Below are 14,831 nucleotides of genomic sequence, written 5' to 3'. Positions count from 1 at the left end.
TTTTAGCATTTGTTCTTAGGATTTACTTGTTGTAATGCTACATGTTTGCAATGTACTCATTGGTGTCATGATTTTTTTAACCATATATGTGGTAATGTTAATATTTGGATTGTTTGGTTGGATGGATGGATGAAAAATTATGGTTGAGGCATGAAAGTAATTTTAATTTGATGGACTTGATGCTAGAGCCTATAGGTTAAACTTTTAACCATTAATTATATGAAGGGGAGAAAATTTTAGTTGCATTATAGAAATTGATTATAGTTAATTAGAACTAGGTTGGGTTGTATGATGGAGTATTTGTAATATTTAGATGTGTAATGCACTAGTAAACTTGTTGATAGTTGTCGGTAGATTAAATATTTTTTTTTGGAGTAGTAGCTTTGGGATAAATTAAGTTATGCATTGGTTATAATACGTCGGTTTGGACTACGTTTAGGAATGAAGATTTAATTTATGTTGCAAATTTACATTTGATTTTTTGGTGTAGATGGATAGAATTGTTCGTGTTTACTACGGTGGTAGAATGGTGGAACCTTATGTTGGTGCACATGTTGAGTTTGAGGATATGTCATTGAAGACCATTTTATTTCCCACCCACCCAACTCTAGATGAACTAAGGTCACGAGTGAAAGAAGTTCTTGGATGGACCGAGGATAATGTGGAGATTTGTTTTTATGGGAGATACGATGTTGGTCAAGGGCATAAGTATATATTAAATGTAATAGGTCAGTTGGAATGGGAAGTTTATTTTGATTTGGTAAAAGAGTCTCAGTTTAGATCTCTAGAGGTGTTTGCATCAAAGTTGGTACGTACCGTAGAAAATTTGGATCTAAACAAATCTCCTTCTTATCATTACATTGAGAAGAATTTTGTGACATATTCTTCTCGTCGTGGAGGGGGTGCAAGTAAGACTGAGTTGGTACGAGAAGACTTGGAGGGGGAAGAAAATAATAAGAGACCTTTGCTTGGAAATGATTTAGGGGAGGTAGGCCCATCAAAGAGACATTGCGGTAGTGATGATGTGGATGCAGCGAGGGAGATGAAAAGGGAGTTAGTACAAGAGGGGCTTGATCTAAGTGAACATTTGTCGGAGAGTGTGCATTGGTCGTTGTACGGAGGCAACCGTGAATACACGACGGAAGTAGCAAGCCAATATGTGAATCCAGATGATTACTTTTATGTCGAATTGAGTGGTGGTCACGATTCTGTCTCAGTAGAAGTCAATAGAGAGGAGGTTGACGAGGAGGCAAGTGTTGAGCAATATGATGTTGAATTTGCTGAAGACTCTGATGATGACCGTCCATTCCCTCCACTAACTAACAATGACAAGTTAGCATTAGAGGAATGTCGTGCGTTTGAGAAGGTGTTTGGGAGGAAGCCGGACATTCCTGAGTTTAGGGACCTAACACATGCCCATGGTGCAATACTAGATGGCGGCATCAACCTAGATCAGTTGCCAGAACCATTCCAGGTGGATGGTCTCAGAAAGGGTTTGGAGTTCCCATCCATGGTCGCATTGAAGCTATGGCTTCAGGAGTACGCCATCGTGCACCATCGTCCATACCGTGTTGTCAATTCTGCCGCAAACAGGAGGTACACTGTTAAATGTGAAAACCCACGGTGCAAATGGAAGGTCCATGCAACTAAGAGGTCTAGTGGCACGTGGAGGATATCACGGGTTGGTAAGGACCATAGTTGTGCTACTGCCGAAGGTTCAGGGAGCCACCGGCAGCTGACATCTAAGTTCATAGCAAATAGGTTATGCAATGCCATAAAACTGCAACCTACACTCTCTGCTTCTGCGTTAGCTTTGTATATATTTGAGGTTTTCCAGTATAGGGTGAAGTATGGCAAGGCTTGGAGGGCACGAGAGGAGGCTATGAAGCTCATTTACGGTGAATGGGGTGAAGCGTACGTCCGTTTGCCCACTTTGCTGCAAGCCATTAAGCAGACAAATCCCAGTATGGTCTACCACATCGATACTCATCCTGATCGGGTTGTCAACGTTGATGGAGTGACCAAGAAAATTTTTATGCGTGCATTCTGGTGCTTTGGTCCTTCCATAGAGGCTTTTAAGCATTGCAGGCCAGTACTAGCTATAGATGCAACCTTCCTAACTGGGAAATACGGTGGTGCCTTGATGACTGCATTATCAGCTGATGCGGAGGACCAACTTGTACCTTTAGCTTTTGCCTTGGTGGAGAAAGAGAATTCACGAGACTGGTGCTGGTTTATCGATCTTGTCCGACGGGTTGTGGTTGGGCCGCATAGGGAGGTTTGTATTATCTCAGATCGACATGCTGGTATAATGAATGCCATGAGGACTCCTGTTCCAGGATTGCCACCGGTTCACCATCGATGGTGCATGAGGCACTTCAGTGCTAATTTCCACAAGGCCGGTGCGGACAAGCATCAAACAAAAGAGCTCCTAAGGATATGTCAGATTGACGAGAAGTGGATATTTGAGAGGGATGTTGAGGCACTAAGGCAGCGTATTCCCGAAGGTCCTCGTAAATGGCTTGAAGATGAGTTGTTGGATAAAGATAAGTGGTCTCGTGCATACGATAGAAATGGCCGCCGGTGGGGTTACATGACAACCAACATGGCCGAACAGTTCAATAGCGTGCTAGTTGGTGTTCGTAAGCTTCCAGTGACGGCCATAGTATCATTTACGTTTATGAAGTGCAATGATTACTTTGTGAACAGACATGATGAAGCAGTGAAGCGAGTCCAGTTAGGGGAGCGTTCGTCCACCAAGGTTGATAGTAAGATGAAGGTGCAAAAAAGTAAGGCGAACAAACACACTTCAAGGTGTTTCGATAAGCAGAAAAAGACATACGAGGTCACAGAGAGGGGTGGTATAACGCGAGGCGGTGTTAGATTCGGCGCAAGAGCCTTCAAAGTTGAAGGTGAGGGGAACTCATGTTCTTGCCAAAGGCCATTGCTGTACCATATGCCTTGCTCACATCTTATCCACGTTTATCTGATTCATGCAATTGATGAGGAATCTCCCAACCGAATGCCGTATCATTTCTCTTCAAGAGCCGTTGTGAACACATGGGCAAGTCGCTTTGAGCCATACCTCGACCCCACACAGTGGCCACCGTATGATGGTGAAGAATTTGTTGCTGACCCAAATTTGAAGATTAAAACAAGAGGGAAGAGGAGATCGAAGCGATTTAAGAACGAAATGGACTCGGGTCTTGGTGGTTCTGGAAGGAAACCACCTTCATGTGTTCAACTTGATGGTGCGCCGGTGCAAAATAGATGCTCGTTGTGTCACCAGGAGGGTCACAAGAAACCTAAGTGTCCTAAGCGTCCAAAAAAGAAGAAGTCCAAAAAAAATATAAGTGTTACGGAGGTAAATATTTTGTTTTCCTACTTAAGTCAATGCATGTTTTATTCTTGTCTATGTAATGTCTATTTATTTATTTTGGATTATCGCATTCATTTTCTTTTAATGTATGTCATATTGGTAACTAACGGTGAATTTATTACTTTGTCATGTAGGATGGCCGAGGAGGGACAACCACCGACTTACCCAGCCTTGGAGGCGTACTACGAGGCCCGTCATCGCGGGGCTGCGATCGAGGCGGGGAGGGTATGAATCGACATTAATTCACTTGTACACAAGTATCGGTAGCGTGTGTTTGACATTATATTAACTAATTGATTTACAATTGCTATTGCAGGTACTTCAACCACTCCGAGTTAGAGCTCATGCCCCCCCAGTGTTCGACGATAGGTACATCCCGTACCTAAGGGCGGCCGGGTTGCTCGGGGTGGCCTTGGTCGTGAGCAGAGGAATGCCAGTGTTCAACGCTCCTGCGTTGACAGCACTTGTGGACAGATGGAGGCCTGAGACACACAGCTTCCACCTCCCCAGTGGTGAGATGACCATCACTCTACAGGATGTGGCTATGATCTTGGCCCTCCCATTACGGGGGCATGCCGTGACGGGCAGGACAGAGAATCCTGGATGGCGTGCACAAGTGGAGCAGCTGTTTGGCATTCCACTGAACATTGAGCAGGGGCAAGGGGGCAAGAAGAAGCAAAATGGAATACCCCTGTCTTGGCTGAGTCAGAACTTCTCACAGCTTGACGACGACGCTGAGCCATGGCGTGTTGAGTGCTACGCCCGTGCATACATCTTGCACTTGTTGGGAGGGGTTCTATTTCCTGATGCTGGGGGTGACATTGCTTCGGCGATATGGATTCCTTTGGTCGCCAACCTTGGTGATCTGGGCCGTTTCAGTTGGGGCTCAGCAGTGTTGGCGTGGACATATAGACAGCTCTGTGAGGCCTGTTGTCGCCAGGCACCATCGTCCAACATGAGTGGTTGTGTGCTATTGATTCAGCTGTGGATGTGGTTAAGACTACCGGTTGGAAGGCCTAAGTGGAGGCAAAGCTCCACTACTTGGCCCTACAATGAGCCAGACATGGAGAAGACAGTGGCCTATCTTTTTGAGAGGACAGCCACTGCACATGCTCACCGGGATGTGGCATACAAGCATTATGTCAATGAGATGGACTGCTTACAGCCTCAACATGTAAGTACTTCCAATATCACTTCTAGTTAGACATTTACTTCTTTAATTGAGATACTAACCAACGACATCTCTTCAACTTTTGCAGATTGAGTGGTTACCATACCACACAAATGAGGCTTCAAGCCTGACCCTGAACTCGATGTGCAATCGAGACTCTGACTACTTCATGTACCAGTGCCCATTGATTTGTTTCTGGGCAGTTGAGTACCACCTTCTGCACCGTGTCATGCGACAATTCGGGAAGAAGCAAGACTGGCCGATTGAGGACATCTCAACTGGAGTTGAATTACACAAGTAAATATTTCTTATCTTTGTTTTGCTTTCATTGTCAATGTTCAATTTTGTACCATTTAACCTTTGTCGATGCTCACTCTTGTTTCATCACCTTCCACTTGTCTAGGTATGACAGGGTGAGAACAAAGAAAGTGAAAGACTGGGGGCTTGAGCATAACAGATACATTGATGAATGGAGGACAGCCGGAAGGAACGACAGGTACATCGAGAATATACACCAAAATCATTTTTTCTCAGAGTACCTTCGTTGGCTACATAGGACATATAGACTGTTCCTCCGCCCTACTTGGACGGAAGCCGACATAGAGGATGACCGCGATTCCGATGAGGGGCGGAATCCCTATGATGTCCGGACTAGAGTTGGATATCAAATGGAGCACGCCCCACTTAGAGACAGAGTCGTAAGTTTTCTTGCATTTGTTAAAGTTATTTCCATTTACACCCTAGACCCTAACATATACATTCTCACGCTTTCAGTCGAGAGAGCTCCTCAGGAGTGTGAATGAAATGGGGCATGCCCTCCAAGCTCCGAGGGGTGGTGAGGACACAGAGAACACACTCCGCAATGTTTTAGAGGTAAAATTTATTTAGCACTTTGCATTACTTGAGTTATGCCTAACAAACTTCTTTTTTTTAAAATGCAGAAAGTTCGTCAAAGGTGCCGGAAACTTGCAGCAAGATTAGGTTGCAGGTCGGTTGGATTGGACGACGTGTACCAACCGCGGAGACTACCACCACCACTACCTCAATCCGCGCGTCCAAGTACCGCTCGACACTCCATCAGGATAGAAGAGCGTGAAGAAGTTGGTGGCTCGTCATCGTCACGCATTCCGCAAGGGAGGGGAAAGGGGAAGGCGCCGGCTCCACCTAGCAACGACGATGACGACGACGACGAGGAGGATGAGGACTACGTCGCACCAGACGCTGAGGAGATAGACATGTCGCAGCTTCCCGACGCGCCTCAGGGGACGCAACCCACGCAATACAACTTGCGATCCACTCGGGCAGCGAAAAAGAGGTAAAATGAGCTTACCATTCTCAAATGTTATTTGATTTCCCTCATTTTGTTTTTAAAATGTTTTAAACACTGGATTTTCAAATGTAGGTACACTCCGGGCTCGCAAGCTATTCGGCGCCAACGGAAGAAGTGATTTGTATGAAGTTAATCTATTTGTTGGTAGTATGACATGTGTGGTGCACTATGTGATATAAAATGTGATGGACTATGTGAGGACTATGTGATGGAGTTTTGACATTGTTTCATGTGTGGAATATGTGATGGACTTTTGGCATTGTTTGATGTGTCGAATATGTGATGGACTTTTGGCATTGTTTGATGTGTCGAATATGTGATGGACTTTTGGCATTGTGATTTGTGCAATTGGAACTTGTTTTAGTCTGTATGATACTGTGAATTGTGATTTGAATTGCGAACTGTGAATTGGTACATTTGTGCAATATATATCTTCAATTTGCAGGGAGGCAGAGGCGCCAATCATCCTGGCGCCGCGGTCGGGGAGGGCGGCGCCAGCCGTAGCCCGGAGGCAGAAGGGTTTCGGTGGGGGACGAGGGCGGCGCCAGACACCCTGGCGCCGTAGTCCAAGAGGGCGGCGCCAGCCCGGGCCCGGAGGCAGAAGGGTGTCGGGCGAGGAGGAGGGCGGCGCCAGCCACCCTGGCGCCGCGGTCTGGGGCTGGGCGCCAGCCTTTGCCCGGAGGCAGAAGGGTGTCGGGCGAGGAGGAGGGCGGCGCCAGCCACCCTGGCGCCGCGGTCTGGGGCTGGGCGCCAGCCTTTGCCCGGAGGCAGAACAGACTTGGCAAAAAAAATTTGGGGGGGGAGAAAGTTGGGGGGCCGCAGAGGAGGGGCGCGCCAGCCATGCTGGCGCCGTGGTATGAGGTGCCGCGCCAGTTTGGCTGGCGCCCCCGTTCTGCCCAGTCAGCACCTCCGGACAGCCCTAGTGCCACGGTGGCACGGGCTCGGCGCCAGTGTGGCTGGCGCCGCCATGTTGGGGTACGGCGCCAGCCGCTCTGGCGCCCCAAAAAGGACCATTTTTGGTTTAAGTTTTCCCAGGGGTCTATTTGTAAAATAAGTTTTCAAAAAGGACCAAAATGTAAAAAATTCAGGAAATTTACTGGTTAGAGATTTGATTAAAAAATGAAAAAAAATGAAAATTGCGGTGAGCGTGGATCGAACACGCGACCTTCAGATCTTCAGTCTGACGCTCTCCCAACTGAGCTATCCCCGCTCTGTTAAGTGTTTTCCTAGAAGCTCTATACTATATAGCAAATTCAGAGTATTAGGATTACTGCAATTTTATGTTCGATTATGACGTGAAGGCTAAAAGGTTATATCAACGACGAGAAATGGCAAAAATTCCCCAAGTTCTAGCGCCTCTCGCTGCATTTGAAGATGAACCTGAAGATGCAGAAGGGAGACATTTTTCTAGTCTATCCCAGCCATGAAATTGCTGCATTCGATCAGCTTACAAGCCATTTGCCATCAAAGACATTCTTGACGCACAAACTTACAGCTTACAAGAACATCATCATCTACCACCTTAAACTCCGGCAATGGCGTCTACAATAATTCTAGAAGAAAAGATTCATCATCATTTTCACATGGATTTGAGCAGCTTGAGCAGAGACCTGGCCTTGGCCTTCGCCCTGGCGCCGCACTGGCTCTGCAGCAGCAGCAGCAGCTGCGTCACCACGCCGGCGCCGGCCGCCTCGCTCCGCGCCGCCCGCGACTCCCTGCACACGGCCAGCAGCGCCGCCACCGCGTGCTCGCTGCCGTCGTTGCTCGAGTTCATCATGAACACGTGCCTCACCAGCGCCCGCGTCCCGCCGGGGGCGCGCGCCACCGCCCTGCGCCCGGCCTCCGACGCCGCCAGCGCCTCCACCGCCGCCAGCGCGCTCGGCACGGCGCCGGCGCCGCCGCCGGAGGCGCACTTCCCCGACGCCGCCCACGAGAGGTGCCCGAGGAGCGCGCCGACCGCGCCGTGGTGGATGGCGCCGCCCCGCGCCGGCTCGGACGCGCAGATCGCCGCCACGGCGCGCACGGCGGCGTCCGACGCCGCGTGCGCGTCGTGCGGCGGCGCGGGCGTGGGCGCAGGGCCGTCGTGCCGCAGGAGCGGGAGGAGCGCCTGCCACACCCGCGGCGAGGCGGCCACGACGAGCGCCAGCTCCCTCGTCGCGGCGGCCGTGGCGACGGCCTCGAGGAGGCGGCACAGCCCCGCCCTCGTCCGCCCCCGCCCGCGCTCCAGCAGGGCGACGAGCGACGCCAGGCTGGCCTCGCTCTTGAGCACGTTCAGGCAGCCGAGCTGCGGCGAGGCGGCGCTCGACGGCATGAGGCCGAGCGCGCATTGCAGCGCGAGCTCCTCCACCACCGCCGCCTCGCCGCCGCGTCGCTCCGACGGCGGCGCCGCCGGCGCGTGGAACACGAGCTGCAGCAGCACGGGCAGGAAGCCCAGCTGGACCATGCACGCGCGGCCGACGTCCGACTCGGACGCCAGCGTCATCACCTTCTTGAGCGCGCCAACCTTCGCCTTACCGGCGCCGGCGGCGTCCGGCTGCTGCAGGCAACGCTTGAGCGCCGCGAGCGACGGCTCCTCCGCGTCGGCCTCGGCCTCCGCCGCCGGCGCCGCCGGCTCGGGGAGGTGGTGGTGGTGGTGTTGGTCGGTGGACAGCCAGCGCTCGATGAGGTGGCGCAGCGTGCGGTTGGGCACGAGCGCGGTGGCGTCGCCGAGCGGCTGCATTGTGACGGGGCAGGTGCGGTGGCCGGCGGCGAGCCACCGCTCGATGCACGGCCGGTCGTACGTCTGCCCCGTGCACAGCGTCACCGGGTCGGTGAAGATGTCCAGGCTGATCGGGCACCTGAACAGGTGCGGAATGCTCATCTCTTCTCCAATCCAATCTCCACCCAAAAAACAATCGATCAATCAACACAAATCCATAAAGAAACTCACAAGAAATTAAACCTCCGAATCTGCAAGAAACACAAACACAAACATTTAAACAATCACAACTCAAAGCGCATCGATAGAACAGATCATCGAGAAGCTAAAATACACATCAAATCATACCGAATCAAGAGCTCCTCAAAGAGACCAGCAGCAGCTGCAATGTGCAGTGAAGGAGAGATTTTTCAGCTTGTTCGAGCACTCACTCCCATGCCAATCACATCAGGGAATCCATGGCGATGCACTACTGATGAGAATGTAACTGGTGAAACGACTGCTGCGAAGTTACTGCACGTACTGCTTGGCTGCCTGGACCATGTGGGTTTGTACTCGATGAAGACGATGACCAAGAACACACAACAGGAGTTGCACTTGCATCCGATTATCTCAAGATCAGAGAGAGAATGCTAGAGATAGAGAGAGAGAGAAGAGCAAGTGAGGTGTGTGCAATGGCTGCAAGATAAAGGCAAGAAGAGGCAAAACTGAAGAACTTTCTTTTGCTAGTGTTTAGTCATAGAAAGGGAAAGGTCTAGTGATTGGACCAGAACAGGAGAGGCCGAGACAGAGAGAGATTAGATGAGAGAGAGAAAATTTGCAAACAGCCTGAAAACGTGGGGACAGTCAGAGTTGGGGACCGGTCGGGATGCAATTTTACAGATTGGAACTGCCAAAGAGGCTGCTGAGCTGAGATCATTTGCGCAAATTGGATAGTTAATTATGACTTTTTTTTTCTGGTTGAAGCATACTATGTAAGACTAAGAATTGTCTACCACCAAGTTTGCAACTTGGGAAGATCCTGACCTGCCATGGCCGGCACAAGGAGAGAAAAAAAAATCAATCTCTATTTGTTTATCTTTTGGTTTCTGAAAGAGACATTTCGAACTGAATGTGACGAGGTTACTGGAGAGTGTATTCTAAAACAGTTTGAGATATGTACGTGTTTCCGTATCCTGAATTATGGGCGTATCGACTTTTTTTTTCTAGATAATGGATGAATCATATATAAGCTACGGGCACAGCTACTAGTACTGTAGCCAACTATGGACTAGCCTGAACTCTTAAGCAGTACTCCATGTGCCATGATTATATCATTTGGAACAAACATAATGAGTGTGGTTGATGTTAACATGGCACATGAAAACAGTTATGACCTGGAAAATTGAGTGCTTTGAAAGCATTATGATCAACACATGCAAACAAGGCATTATTCAGATCACTTCATTTCCTATACTTCTTTACTCTACAGCCAAAAAAAGATAACTTTCTCCAAAATTCATTTATATGTTTGCTTGGTCCATTGTTCACTCTCTTTTCTTTTGATATGAATAAATTTCTGGAGACCACATCTAAAAATAATAATAATTAAAAAAAAATCAGGAGATCACACATTAAGGCTGCAAGAGTGGCACTGCTCCAGGACAGAAAGAAAGAATCTTTCTTACAAGACAAAGATCACTAGATTACAAAATATGATCTGTACAGTTGAATCTACAATCTCCATTGGTTAATTGATTGGCACCTCGAGCGACACACTTAAAACTAAACAATGCAGTGCTGAGTTAGGTGCTAATGCCAGCTTAACTGCGGCTATGACAGTGCAAAAGTCTGGGGACTACAGTTTACACTGCACTTTGAGGGCAGTGTAGCCGGCAGGGGCAGCAGCATTACCCAAATCAAGGGACTCTTATCTGCACAGGGCTAGGCTATGTAGAGTGGTGAAAAATTGGTGATTATGGCCGAGTTTAGTTCCAAACTACTTCTTCAAACTTTCAACTTTTTCATCACATCAAAACTTTCCTACACATATAAACTTTTAACTTTTCCATCACATCGTTCTAATTTTAACCAAACTTCTAATTTTAGAGTGAACTAACACACCCTATATTGGTGGCCATCATGCATTGATCATATAAGACCATAGGAGATGGAGACAGATGGCCAAACTTAACTTTTCAGAAGTGTATCTTCAAAAAAAAAATACAAGTGACATCAAGGGCATGACCAGAATGTTACTCAAAATGTTAAGCCAATATCTTCTAATACTACGAACGGGTCTGTAGCCTATGGGTTATGGTTGTAACACTCTAGTAGCACACACCAGCGCACCTGGGTTCGAGTTCTCTCATAAGCGAATTTCTAGAGTTGGTTTTAAAAAAAATCACTCGATGTCCCCTTGGTTATACACACGTTAAGAAATGACCTATGGTGCCCCTCATGTGCACGGTAGGGATCTCAGCACGACTTAAGGCCTGAACCATGGGGGAGCGGATCTGCGTAGAGTTGATTTATAAAAGGTCACTCGTTGGCCCTGTTACAAAAATTAGTCGATAAAGCGGAACGACGACTAACCTTCCCGATCGCTTCAGTCATTGATCACCCAAGACATGCCAGATGACGACACAGGAACACACGATATTTGTTCACGAGGTTCAGCAAAAGCCTACATCCTCGGGGCTCTGATTATGAGCGCTCCTCCCCAACCAATATAGCTACTAGCCGCTATGAGTCCATGGCCTCGTCGCCATTATCTCCCTGCGTGTCTATGCTACATTGTAGTCACTATGGTTACATTGTGGTACCCCCTCTCTATTTAAGAGAGATACCGGGTTACAGAGCCCGACTCTAACTCCACCTCTAACACCTATTACAACTCTACAACTCCAAGTCCAACTGTAACCAAATAGGACTATATATTCGACACCTATTCTAACATGCCCCTTGCTTAGAAGACGTGTTAAGAAATGACCTATGGTGAGCAGACCCTTGTGTAGAGGGCAGGGGGCTGAAAGCACGAACCATGGGGAGTGGATCCGTGTGTCAATGGGCTAGGGTTCACGGCCTTTCTCGGCTAGTTTTGGCAATGTTTCTTCTTAGTGAAAAGCCGTGGAGGGGTTTTCCCTTGCTGATCGAGTTTTTCTTTTATATCTCCTATATATCCTTTTGACCAAGAAAAATGTAAATTGCAGAAACCAGAAGTTATACTTCCATCATTTAGAAAAACGAAGTCCATGATCTCAGATTTATTTTAGGAGATACGGTGGTAGACCTCTAATACATTCCAAAGTCCAAATATCATAAAAAGGCTCACTGTTAGATGGAATATAACATGTGAATTTTGTTTGTAGCTCATATGTTTAGACGGATATTTGTGACCTAAATGAGTTAGTGAAATGATGTCAGAGACATGGCTCTAACGAGAGATAAGACGGAATTGATGATTATTGATTACTCTATCAACTACCGATATTGATGCCATGAGCCCATAATTCATATGGAATACTGTTTTGTGGACAGGAACAATTGGGGTCTGAATTATGAACTATGAAGTCTTCAGTCCAGTGCTAGCTGGCTTGCTAGCACGATCATATGTATTGCCAATTTAATCATTCCTAAAAAGGGGCCTTTGAAGTTTGAACAAAGTTGACTTATGTTCAATTAACAAATTCAAGACGGTAAATGGCGATTGCTGTCAATTTGGTGCATTAATGACTGGTCTCTCCTCCGCAATGTTTTACCACGAGTTTTTAATCGCACGAAGCCAACGCCGGCTTTTTCAAAGATTAGACCGCCAACACACGCAACTGCGCACTGCACTGCTCAGACCGTAGAAAACCGGCCTAACAATTTGACTTCAAAGTTGAAATACAGTATTTTTCGGTTCAAACATATTGGTCCGAAAACCATTAATAAATTGCTGCGCCGGCCTGAATTTGCAGTCTTTTTGGGCTACATATGGAGTTTACAACTTCCTGTGGGCTTCAGATGTTGTCGAACTGTCTCTAGACTCAAGTGAGTACGGCCTTTCTTTAAAAGAAAATTCATATTTTTTAAAAAACAAATTTCTATTAATTTTGTTTTGGTGCCTGGTTTTACAAAATAAAATTGAAATTGTGTATTTATTTATCTACCACGAGAGTGTGACATATGTAAACCGCGACTCACCGTCGACAGTTGACTTACGCGGTTGACCTCTCCAATAAGAAAAAACTTTTGTCCAATCCACGAAACAATATTTTTCACCTCTGACCGCGTGAAACATATTTGCTGATATTCAGAAACAGTGTGAGGACTGAAGAAAACAGAAAGTTTATGGAGATAGTGACCTTAGTGAGGTATAAACCCAAATTTCAGAAGCTGGTGTTTTGGAGCCTAGCGAGTTAGGCATCTTCCTCACCACACCAAAAATAAATGAACTTTTTTTTTTTTAAAAAAAGTAAAAAGAACAGCTAAGTGCCAAAGTGATGGTTAACTGAAATGCCAGCAAACTCAGTTCAAAGCAGCAGCAGGTGAAGTTCTGGAATTCCAAGTCAGATTCCATGGATAGGAAGGATGTACTGTTCAAAGTGTGTTGCTAGTTGTGAGCTGTAACTTTGGACCAGATAACAGAAAACACAAATCGGCAAGATATATAACCCTAGCAAAGTCGTGGACGTTCAGAATACTAGTATTAAGCTTCTCTTCAAAAAGAGGATTTTGGCTCAATTTGAACGACAAGGCGGTGCTCCTGAATTTGAATCACATTGTGCATGCATCGATCATCGCCTCATCGGTAGAACATTCTTGAGAGAGAATTTCTCTGAACCATGTGGAACACATGCTCGTTTCAGAAATCAGAATACTAGTAGTAGTATGAAAGAGAGGATTTTGGCTCAATTTGAAAGAGAAGATGATACTTCTAAATTTAAATCACATTGCACATGCATCATCCGTAGAACATTCTTGAGAGAAAACTTCTCTGAACCTCTTTTGTGGAACGCATGTTCATTTCAGAATACTACTAGTACCACTACCAGCCACTACTATCAAATAGTAGACGATTTCAGCTCTCAACTTGAAAGACAAGATGATGCTTCTGAATCTGAATCACATTGTGCATGCATCATCAGCAGAACAATTCTTGGGAGGAAATCCTGTCTGAAAAATTCTTCCCGCGCGTGTTGGTCTTTGGAGAATCTTAGCCGTAACGTCTATTGAGCCATCGAGTATATTTCTTTTCAGATAAGGTTAGGTCATGGAGCAAATGGAGCAAGAGAGGAGAGGATCAGAGGTGCACGTGTACTAGCGTTGCATATTCTTTATTTGATGCCAATTCACGGTTGTTCTGGTCGATCAAATTTATTCAAATCCACCGATCTTCTAGATCGATCGAGCGTGCATTTTTTTTCCTTCTTGCTTTTTCTGAAGAAACATCCCTTTCGGCTGCTGAGGTTGTTTGACCGGTTTCTTTCACCAATGCCATGTCGCCAATGGCATGCAGAGTGAGAGTCACTTGGAAATGACATTCCTGATTCTTTTGGCGATGCTGCCGGTGTTTGTTCACTGGAGTGTTCGTTTGGATCTGAAAAATCTGACAGAGAGATATCTGCACTTCTGCAGTATACAGATTGGGCCTTCAGTGATTGAGCCGTCAGTTCAGACTTCAGACTCTTGTTCCTTACACTGTGCATGCAGCCTGAAAATTTTGATCGAGTCTTGCAATGCCATCGAGTGGTTGTGTAAAGTGCAAAGAACAGTTTATGAACTCGAAGAATTATGAGCAGCCAAAAGCAGCGAGATGATCATAAAGAAAAACACAGCTGCTTCATCGAGAGAAGTTGCTAAGCACAGGTTGTCAACACAAAGGATCTGAATTTTAGTATTTCGAACAAACAGTGCAATGTCATCGAGTGGTTCTGAAAGTGCAAGGAAGAGCGTGTGCTGTTTATGAACTCGAACGATCATGAGCAGCCAATCGGAGAAGAAGTTTTCAAAGCAAGAACTCAGAATTTTAGTATATTGAACAAACTAGCAGAGGCAGTGGGAGAAAAAGTTTCTTCAGAAACAGAAAGTTTACCACTGAACTTCATTTAACATTCATCAGATTGACAGGTTTAGAGAATCTCATCAGTGATTCAGGGATAATCCTTACTATTGACTGATCAGTTTGTTCCCTTATCCTTACTATTGACTGATCAAACTTCCAACTTTTCCATCACATCAAAACTTTCCTACACACATAAACTTCCAACTTTTCCATCACATCGTTCCA

The 14,831-nt window shown here is 46.6% G+C and overlaps 1 protein-coding gene and 1 non-coding gene across 2 annotated transcripts; both read right to left on the bottom strand.

The window, feature by feature from the left end:
* Window positions 1–7,017: 7,017 nt before the first annotated feature.
* On the bottom strand, window positions 7,018–7,090 carry TRNAF-GAA (transfer RNA phenylalanine (anticodon GAA)). Its single transcript has one exon. It is a non-coding gene; the product is annotated as a tRNA-Phe (tRNA).
* Window positions 7,091–7,193: 103 nt separating this feature from the next.
* Window positions 7,194–9,408, bottom strand: LOC127772165 (U-box domain-containing protein 26-like). Its single transcript, XM_052298158.1, has 2 exons — window positions 8,927–9,408; window positions 7,194–8,829 (listed from the first exon to the last, which is right to left on the bottom strand). Exon 2 carries the CDS (start codon window positions 8,738–8,740, stop codon window positions 7,460–7,462), a length of 1,281 nt encoding a protein of 426 aa, XP_052154118.1. The 5' UTR covers window positions 8,741–8,829; window positions 8,927–9,408; the 3' UTR covers window positions 7,194–7,459.
* Between the last annotated feature and the right edge of the window lie 5,423 nt (window positions 9,409–14,831).

Source organism: Oryza glaberrima, chromosome 4 (assembly GCF_000147395.1).
Source record: "Oryza glaberrima chromosome 4, OglaRS2, whole genome shotgun sequence".
In the NCBI taxonomy this organism is placed as follows: Eukaryota; Viridiplantae; Streptophyta; class Magnoliopsida; order Poales; family Poaceae; genus Oryza; species Oryza glaberrima.
This window is presented reverse-complemented; position numbering and strand designations above follow the sequence as displayed.